Source organism: Herpailurus yagouaroundi, unplaced genomic scaffold (assembly GCF_014898765.1).
Source record: "Herpailurus yagouaroundi ecotype Mexico unplaced genomic scaffold, PumYag 100, whole genome shotgun sequence".
Classification (NCBI taxonomy): domain Eukaryota; kingdom Metazoa; phylum Chordata; class Mammalia; order Carnivora; family Felidae; genus Herpailurus; species Herpailurus yagouaroundi.
Genome location: NW_024412391.1, coordinates 64,198,298 through 64,217,768, shown reverse-complemented (window position 1 = coordinate 64,217,768; position 19,471 = coordinate 64,198,298). Strand labels below are relative to the sequence as shown.

General features: G+C 36.9%; 1 protein-coding gene across 2 annotated transcripts in view; it reads left to right on the top strand.

Moving 5' to 3' along the window:
- The window catches only part of VPS50 (VPS50 subunit of EARP/GARPII complex), a 134,217-nt gene extending 115,733 nt beyond the window's left edge, over window positions 1-18,484 (top strand). For both annotated transcript variants that reach the window (XM_040472672.1, XM_040472671.1), the window contains 6 exons: window positions 6,811-6,959; window positions 7,975-8,071; window positions 9,099-9,257; window positions 12,688-12,809; window positions 14,574-14,763; window positions 17,756-18,484. In XM_040472672.1, coding sequence (XP_040328606.1) covers window positions 6,811-6,959; window positions 7,975-8,071; window positions 9,099-9,257; window positions 12,688-12,809; window positions 14,574-14,763; window positions 17,756-17,875 — 837 coding nt within the window. In that variant the 3' untranslated portion in view covers window positions 17,876-18,484. The remainder of the gene's footprint in view (window positions 1-6,810; window positions 6,960-7,974; window positions 8,072-9,098; window positions 9,258-12,687; window positions 12,810-14,573; window positions 14,764-17,755) is intronic.
- Window positions 18,485-19,471: the final 987 nt, after the last annotated feature.

The window sequence follows — 19,471 nt, the reverse complement described above, 5'->3', positions numbered from 1 at the left end:
TCTTTTCTCATAAGCTCTGTGGTATGTACATACTTCTGCTATTGAAGTTTTTAGCAAAGCAATGTAATCATTCATTCTTTTAGGAAATACTCATTGTAATTATTATTTGTTGGGCATGGGTGTAGTGCTAGATATTCATCACTGCACAGTAGAGGTACTTCTGTCTGGGAACTTATGTTTTATTGAGGCAGACAGATAAACAAATATGTAATATAGTATCAGATACTGAGAAATGCTAAGAAGAAAATGAAGCACAGTGGTAAGAATGGTGATCTTTGAGCAGAGATGTGAATAAAACGAGAGAGGTATGTGCTCATATCTCAGATGAGCACTGTTTACACAGAGGAAATCACCTATATCCATCTCCCTTATAATTTGGAGATCTTCTTGCTCAGCACATATATATTTTCATAACACTTAGCTCTGCAAACTACACTTTTTCAGTAAATGTTCATAGAATAAGTGAATAAACTCCAGTCCATGAGTTTCTTGTCTCCTGGCTTAATCTGGCTTTTGTTCTTGGCTTTGTTATCCATTTAATCCTGATCTTCATTTTCAGAGTCCAGGCTCCTTATTTGACCCAGCCATTTATTTATTTTTTTGTTTTGGTTTTACAAAATCCATTGGCTTCCAACCCCATTAGAAGGTATCTGTGTTTCAGTTTTGCTTCTCCTGGTTTGACACTTAGTACAACCTTGACCATCAATCAGATCTTGTTTTCCAGATCTTAGTCCACAGCTAAAGTTTTTCTTGTTTCTGGTTGAAAGCCTTGAAATTGATGAACTGAATAGTCATAACCAGAAAGTCCAGAGTGGGGTGCAGTTACCTCTAGAACTCATTGCTCTTAATCCAGTCTGGGCTTCATGACAGTTGTAGTGATGGATTCCTATTATTATTTTCCTAGTAAAATAATAATAATAATAATAATAATAATACAGTTTTTTGAAAAAAAGCTTGAAAGGTCAAAATTTACCACTAGAGTCATTCGTTCTGACGTCTCTGTCCTGTTAGTTACTAGTTTATGATTGTCAAACTGCAGTTCCAATTTTTAGTCTTAAAGAGTGGATTTGATGCTTCAGATTTTGCCATATGGTGTGTAATGAAGTATTATCGAGTAAACAGTGGGACCGAAATAGCTATTCTTTGAGACAAGCTGCCACCCATCTATTGATAACAATGTATCTGTAGCATGTCTGACCAGTTCTGTGTTCATTGGATAAATTTTTTCCAGAACTGGTAGTCAACTTTAGAAATGTATTTTCAAAAACCACATGCCCCCTTCCCTAGTAAATGGTTAGATAGATGTGCCTGCTTTTTTCTTTGGCACTTCATCTTTTAAAGATATCTTTTCTTTAAGTCCTTATGCTTGCCATCTCTTAAATCAGATAGCATCTTGGCTCAGAAGACCATGTGAGTAGTCATTGCTTCTTCAGTTTGTAAGTAGTGCTGACTGTTTTTGACAGGGCCTCTCCAGGGTCCTTACTCCTCCTCCAGTAATACAGAAGTTTTTCCCGAATTTTCTATTGGTTTCCAGTGTTTTACATGTTAAATTATTATTCATACTGATAAGAATTGGTTTATTATTTTAGAAAATATATTTGTCATTTTCTAGACCTTGATCTCAGGTTTTCATATGCTGGTATATTACTTTTTCTTCACTTCATTAATTTGCATCTACATTGGCAGAGAACATTAATTGGTTTCTTGCTATTCAATACATTCTTTGGCTATTAAAATAATTTATAGCCTAATCAGTCTGGAACCACTAGATGGAAGTTGTATTTTTTTTCCTGTATTTCCCCTATGTGTTAGTTAAAATTTTAATGAGCACATTTCTGGTAATTTTTCCATTTTCTCCATATATATCTTCTAAGTTTTCCTTCTCTTTAAGCTGTAAAAGGCAACTTGGAATCATTATGGTCTTAAAAATGCCACCTGAAATCATTTATTGTATAAATTCAATGTAAATATAAGACAACTTGACACATCAAATAGACTTTCAAGAAAAGGAGTCTACAAGGGGAAGACAAGAAAAGGAAGCTAGTATAGATCACACTGGTACCAGAACTGTGAATTTTTAGTTATCTGGTGATGTTAAATTGTTTGCTTTAAGATATTTGGCTATCAAACCTTTGTGCTTTGATACCTGTGCTTTGATAATAAAAATGTATTTTAAATCGGTCCAGAAAATTCCATAAAAACGACTTCTCTTTGTAGTCGTAATTATTAGTGGCAGGAAAGGTTAAACATTGTGACTTTCACTGTGAAACTAAAGATTTTGATTAAGGCTTTATTCCTCAAAGTCTTCAAAGGGTTTTATATCTTTTCCGTATTGTAGTGGTGTAATCTGAAACACTGATCCAGTTTTGGAGCTTTTCCATTGACAGTTGCAATAAGCACATACCATTTATTTATATCAACTTGACATTGTTGTTATTCTCTTGCTCTCTTCATGGATATTTTCCTGAATATAAACACAGAACGTTAGCCTTTAAGCAGATAATTACCATAATTTTTATGCCTAAAATACCAGTGTTGACTAGGAACAAAGAATGGCATCCTAATGCAAACTCTTTGAAGTGATCTCTGCGGGAATGTTTTTGTGAAAGAGCTCTGTGAGTACAGAGGGAGTTCAACACATTTGAATTGGAGGTAGGTAAGGAGTAGGTCGAGGAGGTAGTAGGTGAGTGCTTGTGGCCTTTCCCATCATACCCAGAGATCAACTGCATTTCTCTCAGGCTACAGATATAACCTCTCTTTGCCTTCCAGCACCACCTCCCTTTTCTATCCTAAATTAACTAGTTTCTATCCTAAAAGAAACCTTTAGTTTTTAAATATATGTTATATATATGGTGATAACTTATCATAAAAGAATGAAATTCAGAAGTAACTCTGCTGTTACAAATGTGTGGTATTTATGGTTTTCCTGGAGCTCTTTTGAGTTTGAGATTTTACAATATTGGCAAAGTTCATGTCTGTTTTTGTCAGTTTATTGCAAAATATTTTGAAACAGGGTGTGTTTGATGCTTCGAATATACTTATGGAGTCTAATACTCCCAAGTTTCTACTCATATAAACATAGAAAGAAGCTTACCTGTGCTCATTCAGTCTTACAGCTTTTAGACATTCCAAGTAACTGTCAGCTCCTGACTGAACCTCTTTCCATAGGGAACTCATCACCCTTCTTGCTGTAGACTTCTGCTTGATAGAAAGTGCTTTGTTGTGATGCAGCCATTTCTCCCTCTCTGGAACTATTCTGTTATCTATTTCTACCCCATTGGGGCCACTTCGGCTAGCTTAGTTAGCTATCTAACTAAGTGAGTTATCTCTCACTTAGTTATCACTCACTATCACTAAGTGAGTGATCTCTTCGCCCAATTTCTTTATTAGTTTTTCTTGTTTCAATGTTTCAGTTCTCCTCACCATCTCTTGACTTGTTCTGAGATGGATATTCACAACTCTGACCTAAGAAGAAAATACAGAATATTATAGGAGGTATTGGAAGTAGATGGAAGGCAAGGAGCTACGTGAGGACAGTGTAAGACTCAAGGGATACATGATAGTTGGATAGGTATCTTTATTATTAAGTCAGTCAGCAAACAGGTAATGAGTGCTGGGATACTTTGTGGAAGACCAATGGATGGGCTTTCTGGTAGAAGAGGCACATAAGGAATAAATGAATATCCAGTTTAATGTCAGATTGTGTCAGGAATTACATAGAACTAGGAAAGGGTAGAAAGAGGAGAAAAAGGGTATTAGTTTGTTTAGGGGATCACACAAGGCCTTTCTGGGAAGGTAACATTGAAGTAGATCCCCGAAGGAAGAAATAGAGGAGTGAGCCACCTGAATGAGAATTCATTTATTTAAGAAACATTTATTTAGTGCCTGTTTATGGAACACTTTATATATGATGCCATATCCTGTCTGGGAATTGAGGATACAATTTTGGTGGGGAGACAGCAATCAGACAAAACTCCCTACTCATGTGCAACTTCTTTTCTAATAGAGAGGGAATATTTTGGGGAGAAGTGTTTCAGGTGGAGGGAACAAGGAATGCAAAGACCCTGAGGTTGGGACCATGCTTGGCCTATTCCAGGAACAGCACAGAGGTGAGTATAATTAGAATGAAGCATAGAAGAGGGTTGGTGATAGATAAAACCAAAGAGGTAGCCGGAGCCTAAATCTTATAAGGCTGATTTTACTCTGAGTAACACAGGAAGCTATTAAAGAGCTTTAAGCAGAAGAGCTGAAATTAGGTAAAAGAGAATTATTTTGGCTACTGAGAGAGATGAGGGGGCTTGTACCAAAGTGTTAGCGGAAGAAGTAGTGAAACAGGATCAGATGCTGGATCTGTTTTGAAGGTAGACCTGTCAGATCTGTTGATGGATTGGAAGTGGGATATGACTGTGAGAGGAGTCAGTGATGACACCTAACTTCTGGAGAATGGAAGTGCCATTACTGTAGATAGATGAGACTTTTAGGAGGGACACATTTGAGTTCAGTTTTCAGGTATGTTAAATGCATTACAGGTAAGAGAGAGGTCAGGGCTAGCATGTACATTTTGAGCCCTTGGCATGTGGCTGATATTTAAACTGGGAGAGAAAATCCATCTAGGGAGTAGAGTGTGAGTGGGAGAAGTCCAAGGACTGAACTCTAGGACACTCCACTGTTTAAAGATCTGGGGGAGGAGGACAAACTAGCAAAGGAATCTGAGAAGTGGCTGGTGCCTTAGGAGAAAAACTAGAAGGGTATGGTGCTCTGGAAACTAAGAAAGTTTTTCAAGATTAGCTATGTAGGATGCTACAGTAAGTTAACTAAAATGGATATTCAGAGTTGACTTTTGGACTTGGCCATGGGATGCCAGTGGGGACCTTGATAACAGTAAAGACTGTCTTGTCTCCATCAATTAAACTATTAGAGAGCCTGCTAATGCCAGGAAGCATACCAACGTCTTAAGATACAAAGGCGGTGAAATTGGTCCCAGCCCTCTAAGAACTCACAGTGAGGTGGAAGGGTCAGGAAACAATTGACTAAGTGTACTTTATGCCACATACAGACATTAAGTATACATGTAGATATCCTAACACAAGAAAGATACTAATTCTTCTTGGGAGATTGAGAAAGTTATAGAAAGGAGGTGAATATGACCTTGCACTTAAGAAATGAGGAGGAAAGAGCCAGGGAGACAAGAAGAGAGCAGGTAAGACAAGAGTGTCAGTAGGACAGGTGTAGCAAGTCCAGTGTGGCTAGACCTTAGAGTCATAGATTAGGTGGAAATGAGGCTGGCGAGATAGCTGGTATCACTGTAAAAAGTAGTATCATGGTAACAGTTTAGGCTTTTTTTTCTGTAAGGAGTGGATAGTCCATTGGGACTTTTAAACTGGGGAGTGGTATGATCACGTCTCCCTTTTAGGAAGATCACTTGGGATTCTAAAAATATCAACCAGTGAACTGTGTGCAAAATGGAGTGGAAATAGGAAAAGCTAGAGGCAGAGGTCTGTATTTGGGGACTGTTAGTCCAGGCAAGAATGCTGTGGGGCCTAGGTCCTAATGAAGCAGGGCGAGAGGAAGAAACAGACATGAGAGGTGTGTGCTAAGGCATCATGGAGGGGAGGAAAGGGAGAGGCATGAATGATTCCAAGGTTTCTCACTTGGACAGTCTGGTAGATGGTGATTTAAATGACCACAGGCATTAAATTAAATAGCAGAGGCAGCCAGTTGTAATTTTGTGTTTGTGTGTGTGTGTACGTGTGTGCGTGTACGTGCATGTGTGTGTACATGCACAAGCAGGAGGGTGTGATTATTTTCCTTTTTAGTAGGAAATAAATAATGGAGTGGTGACATTGATTAACTCGCATAGTTTCCTTATCCTGATTCCCCTTAGAGAAAGTGCAGTTGTTCCCAAAATAACTTTTAAATGCTAATTGAGTAATTAGAGATTGAAAAGAAACAATATCTTTAGTAGAAGATAAGATATAAAAAAGAACTAAAGAAGAATAAAACCATTTTTCTAACTTAAAAGGTTTTATAATGTTTTAGTTCCATTGGGCTAAATTTATAAGCCTGTTATGCTCCCACTGTGCATTTGATGTCTTTTTCATTCATAAGGCAAGTGTTGGAGATTTGTGACTATGTAACTGATTTAAGAAGTAACCTAGATTTACATTTTGTACACTTTTAGATTTGTTTGTGTCCAAATTCTGTGCAATAATTGTCTTTGCGGATCTTTTAAAGCTCAATACACTCCTCTCTCCGGGCATCCCTTTCTTTTATTCCCATTAACCATCTATCTTCCTTCTCATCAGCAGTGTGGCTGCAGACTTACACAATACAGTTAGTCCAGTTTCAGTTTGTAAGTGCATTCTAGTCCTGCCTTCTTGAGATTATACCAAAGTTAACCTTAATTAAAGTTCAGATGTGAAATGGTTAATTATATCATGATTTTGTAATGTTCCAGCGTGATAGTCCTCAAGAGGCAATCTCTTTCCTTGTTTACAGGTTCTTGAAGGGCATCTTACTATTGTCTTTATGAAACATCTGCCAATTCATAAAGATTGCTTGTGTTGGCCAACTTTAGGTCATGCACAGATAATAATGGCACATAGAGTTGGGTCATATTCACTTAGTACCAAAAGGAAATTTCCAGTAGTTAGAAAATATAAAGGAAGGAAAAGAAAGAACAGAGACTAAATGTAATTAATATGTATGCCTACGAGTATTTTAATTATAGGTCCAGTTTTGTAAAATCACATGGATTATTGCTATTAGATTTGATTTCAGGCTGTGTTTGTACTTGTGTTATATTTTCAGGAAGTTTCAGCAGATCCTACTGCCACACTCACAGCAGCAGAAGAGAGAAAGGAGAAGGTACCAAGCCCACACCTTAGTCACTTAGTGGTTTTGACATCTGGGGATACATTATATGGGTTGGCAGAAAGAGTGGTCGCCACAGAATCCTTGTAAGTTGTTAAAAACAGTTGCTTTGCCATTAAGTACTTAAGAAAAGTTTAAGAGTAAGCATTGTATAATTAGATTTCTAGCTGTATACATCTTCCTCTTCTGAATGTTACTTATATATTTCTGAGAAGTATATCCTAAAATAGATTATCAATTGATTTTTAAAACTGCATGGTTGTTTTTCAGTTCTATAAATGAAAGAAGGGAAATCTTTTAGGTTTCAGTCTTTAGCAAGATGACCCTTGCTTTCAAGTAAAACTTTAAAAAAAAAAAAGTTGTAGTATACTTTATATTTTCCTATTGAATTGTGGTTCTAGAGAAACTGTAGTTACATTGTTAGTTTAGTGGTAGATATAGTCAGCCCTTGACACCAGTGAGAATATTTCTTGACCTTTAAAAATCCCTCGATTTTTAATACACTTAACGCATATGACTTCTTCCATAAAATGTAGTCCAATATAACTTGAGTTTTTGTGTACATAACAAAATGTAGAGAAAAATGGGATAGCTGCTGGCAGTTCTCCAGGCAAATGACTCCCACTCCTGCACACAGCTTCCTGACCTGAAGTTCACGTGTATGTCTCAGCCAAGTGTCACATGAGGTTACTTCTGAGAAGTGCCAGATGTTAAATCTGTGAATTTAGAGATCTGTTCTGTATAATTAAATAGGATCTTCATAAGAAATCCTTTCAAAAAATACTGTTGTATTTTTTCTTCAGTTTTTTTTTTCTGTGATCTTTGCTCCTGTCTCACATGCAAAGCAGCGTAACTCTTCACCTTGTAGTTTCCAGAGTAGTTTTTTGAAGTCCCTCTTTTTGCACCTCTGCTCACATTCAGCGATAAACTCAGCATTAAGTTTGGGGTAGGTTGTAAATGAGCTAATACGAGGCAGTTCACTAAAGTGGGAAAGAATTTTAATGGTTAAACTTTGGCTTAGAGATCTTAAAGATTACAAAAGTAGTGACAGGCTCTAGATCCTGCACTCTGCTTACACGGTGGGTTATTTGTTCTCTTTAGGGTATTTTTGGCTGAACAGTTTGAGTTCCTTCAACCCCATCTGGATGCTGTGATGCCTGCAGTCAAAAAGCCCTTTCTTCAGCAGTTTTATTCACAGGTCAGAGATGGTCTCGGAAATCATTTCAACTGTGAGCAAGATAAGATTGTCACACATTATTTCAGGTGTTTTAGCTATTGGCCAGTCTCCGTATTCCACGAGAGCGATTAGAATATGTTTATTCACTCGTGAATTCCTGTGTTAAATACTTACTGAGCACCTCATATAACTTTTAGTCTAATGAGAGAAAGAGAGAGAGAGCCCATCAAAACTGCATTTACATTAAATTACGATAATGGGAAGGAAATAGCAGCAGGCTGTTTAAACTTTGGCGGGGGGGGGGGGGCGGGAGGAAAGGAGGTGTGGTGGGAGAAGGTTGTCTGGAAAGGCCGTCTGGAGGAAGTCATGTTTAAACCAGACCAGCTGGGTATATCAGTATTTTCCAAACCAAGGGAATGGCTTACATGAATATCAGCCAGTGAGAGCATGGTGGATGTAAGCAGCTGAAGAAAACTCAAATTGTCAGATCAGGGAAGAGGGCTAGCGATGAGAAAGATGGCTAGGTGATAAGCAGGAGCCACATGGTGCGCAGTGTTCTCAGCCAAGAGGTGGGCTTTATTTCGAGGTACTGGGAAGGTCCCGGAGGATTTGAAACAGGTAAGCGGTGCAGTTGGTGTGTGTGTTAGAGTAGTTGGCGGCAGTAGATGGCAAGCCTGCAGGCAGGGAGACTGGCTTGCAGGCTCTTACAGATATACAGTTGAGAGGACAAAATCTTGAGGTTGGACATTTAGAGTAGAAATGGAGAGAAGTGTAAAAATTTGAGAAATCTTTGCTAATCTCCATGAGTATCTCTGGTTCTTTAAAGTTGTAGTATCCGTGGCCTCAAACTGATTGTATGTCTCAAGATTATGTTTTGAGTAAGACCTCTACCTATGAACTAAAGTGTTTTCGTAATTGAAATCTTCAGATATGCAGTGTTTTATTTTTAGATGTGATGTATACTAGAAGTAGGCACAAAATATTTTTGGTAAATCTGAGGTTTTTAGAAAATATCTGTCATTTTTCATTTCTGTGAAATTTATTTCAGACAGTCTCAACTGCCAGTGAACTACGCAAGCCAATTTATTGGATTGTAGCTGGTAAAGCTATTGATTATGAACAGATGCTGCTCCTAATGGCTAATGTGAAGTGGGATGTGAAAGAAATTATGTCACAGCACAACATATATGTAGATGCCCTGCTGAAGGCAAGTACTCTGGGAACATCTTTGTCAAAGTGGAGTCTATCAGGAGAACTATTCCGCTCATTGCAGTTGCCCTGAGGTGGTGAGGTTATAGTTGTTACCACATTTCTAGCATCGTGATATTAAAGCCCCTGTACTGGAATAGACTTGCTTTTCGAATTTTGTGTTCTTTCAGACCCAAGAATACTATGCAGATTTTTTGGTTTTGCTCACTAATTTCCCATCTTGAATGAGAGTTCAAGTTAATATTATGTAATCTCAGTAACCATGACTGTGGTGACAAGAAGATATTTCTATTTAATTAGAAGATTTTTCTGTACTTGTGCAGATTTATCAGCAAGAGACCAGGCCCTTGATTACTCTATTTTGCTTTTTTTTTTTTTCCCTAAAAATCACATTACTTTTGCAGTGTGTCATGCAAACACTTTTGCATTCAAAACTTACATTTAAAATTTTTCTGGAAAGAATTGTTCATTTTTTGTCATTTATGCATCAAGAGATACTTGTAGATCACCTGACATCTGCCACACACTGATCTAGGTGCTGACAATATAGTTGGGGAATTAAGGAACTTACATGCCCTCAAGGAATTTACTACCCATATAGAGACAACAGTAAAGACGTAAATGAAGATAAGACATGTCAGATGATGAATAGTCCAGTGAAAAAGTAAATAAGCAGCAGAAGTGATATAGAGAGTGGCAGGGTGGGGTTGGGGGCAGGGTGGTAATACTGTTAATTTACTTGTGGTCAGAGGAGGATCCTGATAAAGGGAGGGTTGTGGAGAGGCCCAAAGGAGACACCATGCAGGTGTCTGAGGGGAGGAAAGGGCATCTAAGGAAAACCACTTTCAGAAAAGTTTTGTTTTTCATATTTGTCAGTGAAAAGAAAATGGGCCTTCTTAAGCTCCTGACTTTTATCTCATTTACATAAACATTCTTACCTGCTTAGTCCTGGGCAACACATGGTAGCCAGGGACACTTGTGAACCAATAAGCAAAGCCAGAGATCAAAACAGAGATAGCAGCGGAATTCATCATCTAGTGTGCCAACTCCCAGCAATGCCTGGTGCCCTTCTAGAGTTCTGTGATGAAAACTCCGACTTAGGAACTAAGGGTGGGACATCAGTTAGCAATGTCTAGGGGATAGTGTCAAGTCTGAAGGGTGAGTGACAACAAGGGTGCTCTCTAATTGCCACCCTGGGAGAACTTTGCTTTCTAGGGCACCCAGGAGGTCTCAATTGGGAATTTTAATTTGGAATGTGATAGACAAATGTAATTTATAAATAATCACACACACCATTTTTTTTAAACAATTTTGCTTTTGAAAGATTGATTTTATTTTTTTATGGCATGCTGACCATGGTACTCATAGATGGGTGTAAGAAGAATGAGACTTCTACACTCAGTGAATATATATACTAGATAGAACCTACTTGTCTAGTTATTCTTGATTATAAGAAACATTAATATTATGAGAAGGAACCAATGTATTCCGATTATCAACCTGAACCCAGTTTTGAGCAACTTAAATCCATCTTCTCTAAAGAAACTTTTATATAACTTTTATTCTTTCTATTACTTTTCCAAGTCCAAACCTTTAGGTAAAAAGCAATTTGCATTTGTTGCCCCCGCCAGAATCATAAGTTAAATGAAATGCTTTTATTATTCATTTAATAAGAAGCATTCTTGAACATTGAATTTAACAATGAGTAGAGTGACATTTCATACAGTTAGCATATAACCTTATCTTTAAAATATTAGTGGCGCGCCTGGGTGGCTCCGTCGGTTAAGTGTCCGACTTCAGCTCAGGTCATGTTCTCACAGTTTGTGAGTTCGAAGCCCCGTATTGGGCTCTGTGCTGACAGCTCAGAGCCTGGGGCCTACTTTGGATTCTGTGTCTCCCTCTGTCTCTGGCCCTCCCCTGCTCATACTCTGTCTCTCTCCCTCTCAAAAATAAATAAACATTAAAAAAAATTACATTAAAAAATTTTAAAATATATATTAGTGAAAAAGTACTGAATCAAGACTCTGGAAAGCTAAAGCAGAGTTTAGTGAAGCGTGAATGCAGTAGCAAATGGTAGTGTCTGCTAGACTCATAAAACAAAAAAGATGAAGAGCAGTTGTTTATTTAACTTTGATTCTCAAAAGTAAGCTTAGTGGATTGAAAGTTTACTTTTTCATAAATAATTAAAAGCAATTAACTGTCAAAAATAAGTCATCAAAAAAATTGTGGTTAGCAAAAGATTAACAAGTAATCGTATAGTAGCTTGACTGGTGACGATTAGATTCTTTTTCCTCCTGTGTGTTATTAGAAAATTTGAACACATGTCAGTCTTGACTTATTAAGCATTGTGTGGCACCTGTTTTGAGGAAACTAAAGGAAAAATGTCATTTTAAGCCTTGTTATATTTATTTGCAATATATTGTCAAGGAAGGATCTATAGCATTTACTTTTGTAAATGAACATATTTAGACGATAATAGTCCAGAGAAGCTAGAAATATATTTAATGAAGGGTAAACCATTTGCTTTCATGTAATTGTTAGAAATTGTCTAAATTAGTCACATGTATTTTTATTTTTAGTACACTGGTACCATAGAAGTTACTAATAAGTAATAAAAATATTCAGTTTTTCTGCAGGAAACCAGAATGGTTTTATTTTATTTTTTTCCTTTGTACTAAAAATTTGCAGCTATCACATGACTTTCAAATCATTCAGAATATAATTATTTACGTTTAAAAAATGTTTAGGAAAGAGAATACTTTATCTGATTGCTCTCTAAGGAGTATTGCCTCAAATTACAAATGGTTCACAGTTCACTCTGAGTTGAAAACTTTTAAGACACTTTTTTAAACTGGGTTTCTGGGGCGCCTGGGTGGCTCATTTGGTTAAGCGTCCAGCTTTGGCTCAGGTCATGATCTCACGGTTTGTGAGTTTGAGCCCCGCATTGGGCTCTGTGCTGACAGCTCAGAACCTGGAGCCTGCTTTGGTTTTTGTGTGTATCTCTCTGTCCTTCCCCCGTTCACACACACTCTCTCTCTCAAAAATAAATGAATAAACATTAAAAAAAAATTAAACTGAGTTTCTTGAAGATAACTTTAAAAACATTTTAGGTGATTAAACTCTTTTAGTCCATACCAACAGTCATAGAAGAATTTGAGATGAAGAAGCATTTGAACATTGGTTGCATTGTTTAATCTGTTGAGATGAAATGTAGTGTACTCTGTATCACAACATAGTTTATGCAGTTTGATATACTTTAAAAAACAAAACCCTTCATACTAAGTCCAAGTTATCTTTTGCATTCTCGCTTTTTGTTTTACTTAGTTTGACTCTGAGTCTTTCTAAACATTCTTCTTTGCCAGTAAGATGGGAAAACAATGTGGCATTATAATTATATTCATATATGGCCATGATTTTTGTCTTCTTAGGAATTTGAGCAGTTTAACAGGAGGTTAAACGAGGTTTCTAAGAGAGTTCGGATACCCCTACCTGTGTCTAATATACTTTGGGAGCACTGTATACGGCTGGCTAATAGAACTATTGTGGAAGGGTAAGTTTTCATGAAAGCATTATCTGAGTCTTCAGTGATAAAATCATAATGCAATAACATTGCATATTATCACCACTGGAGAGAATAGGTAGAGAATGTCATAAATAATAGTAAATATAATCCTATAATAATTCAGGTTTGACTATAGAACATAATTGAAGAAACTTTAAACCCCACTGTGGCTCTTCTGTCTATGCTTTTTTTTCTCTGTGGTGACCTAGAACCAGCTAGTAGAGGAGCATGGAAAGTAGTGTCTAATGGTTATCAGAAAGTTAAACTCCTAATAGTCATTATTCCTTAATAATATAATTATGATGATGATGATGATTATAGATAACATTTATTGAGCACTGTGTGTCATTTATTAGATCAAGCACTTGACAGGATTATATCACCAAATCCTAACATAATCTCTTTGACAGAAGCATTTCTCTCTCTGTTTTATCAAGGAGAAAATCTACCTTCAGAAAATCGAGGCCTAGAGAGGTTAAATAACTTATCAAGGTTCACACAGTTTTCAAACACCAAGGTTTATGAACTACTGATTTTCTGATGACAAAATCAGTCCTCATAACCACTATATCTGTTAATGATATCATCATAACATTGTAAACTATATATATCTTTCATATGTTGAGTTTAAAGATCTTTCAGTACTAATTTTCCCACTCGCTCAAAGACCATGTTTGCATCTAGAACACAGACTCTCTCTGGAAAGCAATCTGCTATAGACCATTCATATGGTCTGGAGTTACACATCAGGTAAATTTCCACATTATCATTTATCTGATTTCTTTTCAGTTCTTCTTTGTTATAAAGAACGTCTTAGTGGGAAGGTGACAGTGACAAGCTGACGTTTTGGCACTCTGTATTGAAAAATCAACAGTGCTGTATGTCACAGAATGGCCCTGTCAACAGTCATGACTGAAAAGTATTTTTAATAAATTTATTTAATAAAGTAGAAAAGTGAAGGTTTTATTTCTGTACGAAGCACTTTTTATTATTAAAAAAAAAAAAAAAGCCTGGTCACTTCAAATAATATGCACTTTAGTTTCCTTGCAGATTTCCTTAGGGGAAGTACTGCGTTCCTAGGGTTGGAATATTATTGAAGGAATGAGACACTGACTTATGAGTAATAAAATGTTGTCCTCGTAGGGTTAATACATTTATTCTTATTACTACTCCACCTTAGAACACAGTTTTTCAGTAGTGTCAGGTGTCAGAATAAGTCTGTAAAGTGTTTTATTATGAAAAGTATGTATATACCTTCTTTGCTCAGATGCTCACACGTTTCTCTGGTTCGCTGACTGTTCATAGGGGAATTATTACATTTGTTTCCTTTGCACCCAGTAGTTACAATATTGAACAGTTTTATGAAACTAAGATTACTTTGGAGTATTCATAGCTTTGTTTTTTATAAATAATTCTTGGCAGTCAAATGTATTGGAATACCAATTTAACTTTCTTACAGATGATTATGTTAATTGACTGTGGGGAACTGTAGTCTGTAGAGCAGCAAAGAACTTTGTAAGTTATTTGATCTTTTTGGTTTGCAAATGAAGAAACTGAGGCCCCGTAGGTAAAATGACTGCTGAGTGACAGGGTCTGGACACAACCCAGTCCTTCTGACACAAGGCTCATGTGTTCTTTTTCTTATAACACTCTCATTCCTAGAGAATCTGTCCACATACAGGTTAAGAAAAGTTGAAATACCTACAGGTTTCTTTTTCCATCCTCTATTTTTTTTATTATTGTGTATCTTAGATATGCCAACGTCAAGAAGTGCAGTAATGAGGGTCGTGCCTTGATGCAATTGGATTTTCAACAGTTTTTAATGAAACTTGAAAAACTAACAGATATCAGACCCATTCCTGATAAAGAATTTGTGGAAACCTATATTAAAGCCTACTATCTAACCGAGAATGACATGGAACGCTGGATCAAAGAGCACAGGGTGAGAGCTGGAAAATAGTTAATTAAGTTTTTATTCCTTTTTCTTTGTGCTGTTCTTGTCTGGTATATTATATAATTCAAAGTCATGAGAGTGAAATATAAAGAAACAGCCAGTTCTTTGCCATATTCACACAGTATCTATGCAGTGCCCTTTGAGTAATCAAATCCTTTTGAGATCTTTCTGAACTGTAATAGTAATTATCTGGAAAGGTAGCCGGAGCCTGAACTTTAGCTATGTTTATCCTTCAACTGTGTTGTGGGAAAAGGCTGAAGTTGGTTAACATCAAGACAAATTGAAGACAGCAACACTGAAATGATTTACAAGCTAAAGTCTATTATATAACTTAAGCCTTCTAGCCCCCAACAATGAACTGGTATCATCCTGACCACACTGACATGTATTAGTGATGATTAATTTAAATATTTGTGTTAATATTTAAAAGACTAAATTTAACTTCATCCTACATTAGACTTTACCTTGAGTATAGATGTGATCATTTTTCTTTTGTGTGGATATAGAGATAAGTAGAGAACAATATTATTTATTTTGTGTTATATCGGATGCTGAATTTTGGGCACAGTTCAACTCACCCTGTATCACCAGAGCATACTCAATATGGGGAGCTTTTCTATGTGATTGTTCTGTCATTTGTCTAGGTAGACAGTATGTGAAGATAGATTTAATGAAAATATGGGAAGTATTAAAATTATCACCAAATTTTATTCCTTCAGTAACTCTGGTGCTCACATTTACTTATGCTGTAACATCATGGGTAAAAGCTAAGTAAATTTTAACTTCATTTGACTGGGTAAGGAAATAAGGAATTATTTATATTTTATCAGCCTCATCCTGTCTGGTTTCAATACTCTAGAAAAACTAAATGAATATTAGCCTGAGTTTTGTGCAAATGTGCCCACTGTAGGTCAGTTTCAGGTCTGTAGGAGCAAAGTAGAAAATGTATATATTATTTTCAATGATTTTGACCAATACACCAGAATTGTGAAAAATGTCACCCCTTTTAGTCCCACTGACATCTGACATTTGAAAACCAGAATGCTAAAGCAGGTGCAGATGAAGTGCTGGATGTTATTGGACTTCATTTAGTAAAGTAAGCTACAATTACTTTGATGTTGCTACTGAGGAAGGCATTTAGGGAAAGAATACAAGTAACTGAGGAGAGAAAGCACAGCTCTTAGATATCCATTATTCGATGCAAGAATAATACCTTTCTGAACTGTAGTTTCCTCTTGTTTTTAGTTTTTTAGTTTCCTCTTTTAATATAGTGAGCCAAAATTTTTAGTCTAGTATTTTGTGAGAACTTTAACTGATATATGTAATTCACTGAAATTTTCTCAGGAGCTGACTGTCCTGCTTTCCAGGGAACTCCCCACAAGGTCTAGCCCAGTGCTGATGGCAGTGAATACTTGTTAAGTGTTAACTGACAGAATTTACCAGATGCTAACAACAGGTGCTCTCAGAGCAGATACACAAACTGAATAGTTTGCTGAATTTTTATTTTTTAAAATTAATTAATAGATTAAGTTTTAAAAATTTTGGTGGTAGTTTGTATTTTTTTGTGTTTATTTTTGAGAGAGAGCATAGGAGGGGCAGAGAGAGAAGGGGACAGAGGATCTGAAGGGGGCTCCATGCTGACAGTAGAGAGCTCGACGCAGGGCTCGAACTCACGAACCGTGAGATCATGACCTGAGCCGAAGTTGGACGCTTAACTGACTGAGCCACCCGGGTGCCCCTGCTGAATTTTTAAATGAACTCTTTCTCATTTTTTTAAATTATACTATCTTTAGTGGCTATCTCCAGTGAAGACAGATGACTTTTTTTTTTAAGTTTTTATTTTGAGGGAGAGGGAGAGCAGGGGAAGTACAGAGAGAGAGAGAGAGAGAGAGAGAGAGAGAGAGAGAGAGAGTGAGAGAGAATCCCATAGGCTCTGTGCTGTCAGCTTGGAGCCTGACACAGGGCTCAGTTGGATGCTTAACTAACTGAGCCACTCAGGTGCCTCAGATAGATGACTTTTCTTTCATTTTCTTTTAATATTTATTTCTTTGAGAGAGAAAGAGAGAGAGAGAGAGAGAGAGAGGAGAACTTGAACACAAGTGGGAGGGGCAGAGAGAGAGAGAGGGAGAGAGAGAATCTCAAGCAGGCTCCCTGCTGTCAGTGCAGAGCCCAACTTTGGGCTCGAGCTCATGAACTGTGAGATAATGACCTGAGATGAGATCAAGAATTAGACGCTTAACCCACTAAGCCACCCAGGCCATCCTGACAGATGACTTTTCTTATTAGATTTGGTGTAGAACTCTCTTTCCTTACCTGAACTCTTGCTATTGATCCTCTATAACCAGATCAATATGCAAACCTTTCTGATGAGTCCCTATTCATTCTCATCCTAGCAACTCATTATCTGAAATTCAGGAACCAAATAGATTTGTACAGCATAAAATACTTGTAGTCTTCATTTTACTTATTAGCTACAATGACAGTATGAAGGATTAAAATCTAGCACCTTCCTGATCCTTGTTACCTTACTTATTTATCGTATCTCAGAAAAGTTGTTCTGTGGTTAGAGATTTATTTCTTTCACCTAAAATGTTTGCAAAATGTGGAGTTCCAGAAAATACTTTACTTAATAACATTTAAAAAATTTGGGAGGTCAGTGTATTTTAGTAACTTAATAAAATATCACAGAAATAAGCATAAGGTGTGTAGTTTAAAAGTGGGCATATCAGATTACTTTGCCATAATTAAAAAGATTCCAGTGCTTTCTGTTTCAAATGGTTGCTACAGTATCCTTCTTGTTATTACAGCTCAGTAAACAATTTGTCTTCCATATCTTAAACTATAATTTTCACTGCTTTTCACTGATTTGTAGTGCTCAGTTACTATGCACTGAAAACTGAGTGTCTGTTCTTTCCTTGCATTGATCAAACACGTCTTTCAGCGTACTAAATTTGGATTTTTTTTTTTTTTTTCCAAGCAGGAGTACTCAACGAAGCAGCTTACCAATCTGGTAAATGTTTGCCTGGGATCCCATATCAATAAGAAAGCAAGACAAAAACTTCTAGCTGCTATAGATGATATAGACAGACCCAAAAGATAATGAACGCATTTTTTTTTTCCTCAATGACATTGATCTTCTCTCAACATAGATGACATGAAAGCCAATTTTTCATGCACTCCTGACAATTGTCTGCTAAGAAATCTCTGTGCATGTTCCTTCCAGCTGGAAAGTGGAAAACACTGAAGTCTGTGTGGTATTCTCAAATGACTTTTATACGCTCTGGTCCTTCTCTTCAACTTTTAGTCTCATCTGTTGTATTCTTTTCCTGAAATGATATCATTGCCTCGTCATAAGTATTGTTATGTGACTGCAGTAACATATTTTACCGAAGAATGTACTGTAGATATGCAATTAGAAGGAACAGTGGCAGTACATCCACGGACACTTTTTGGAGAATGAATTTATGTTGGTATTTTTTTTGCCCTCTCTACTTGGTTCTTGAAAGCATAAATGAGAGGTTTTCTGTACAGTATCCTAATTATGAGCACTGCATGAGAATTGAAAAGTACATGTAAGCAAAATAGTTGAAAAATCAGTATGCTCTCTGTGTTTTTGAATGTCAGAGTTTATCTTGGGGTTAATTTGGTTAAAACAGTGATCATAAATGATGAAATTGAATAAATATTATACTCTAACACTATCAGCCTATGTGAGACTAAATTTTGATATTTTTCCATGGCAGGTATAGTTTAGGAAGCGATAATAAGGAATTTTTTAGTATGGTCTAATTGTAATGATCTTATATCCCGAAACCAATGGTGAAAAGTAACTTATTGGGTGTACCTATTCAGTGCCTGAGTAGCACACAGAATGGTGATTGTGGGATTTTTTTTAATGTGGGACATTTTCCACATAAGTGGCTCTCTTTGATTTCAACTTTTGTCTTAGGATGGCAAAACCTGGCTTAGCTGACTTAGGGAAAGGACTGTTAGTCAAGAATAAGTTTATGGTCGTATGTTCATCTTTCTTAGATGTCTGCTTTGTATTACAGATGTAAAATGTGAGCTAGCTAGTGATAAACTTTGGAACTCAGTTAATAACTATGTACTTTGCTTTTGAAACCAGAGACCTTCTGTTAACATATATGACACGAAAATCAGTTTCCCATGCACTCCTTCCAACTGACTGATCAGGAATTTTTTTCATGTTCTTTATGACTAGGGAGTAGAAGGCTCTTAGGTTTGTGTGGTGTTGGTCCAGGATTACTGGGCGTGACCTACAACATCAACAGCTCATAGAATCCTAAAGCATCATTTCATGAGAAATGGGCTTTGTGTCCTGTGAGCCTTCTGGGAACTGAGATGCTGAAATGGAGGGCAGAGGGTGGCATGTAGGGCAGGCATGGAGGTGAATAAGGAGGTGATAGCCACTCGGTGTCTGCCAGTCCCTGCAGATTTTCATAACCAGCACATTAGAATACAAAGTGCTTTGAGAATACATCTCTGGATGCTAGTATATGTGTCTGTATGATGAGGTTTTTGTTTTCAGCCTCTCCCTTTGCAGTTCATTTACTGTCAATATTGACAGTAAAACTTTCCTCTTGTAAAAAGGTATGAGCTTGGTGCTATTATGGTCTACTCGTGGCATTGGACTGTGTACTTGGAAGGCAGATTTTGCCAGGAGCCATTATCCATA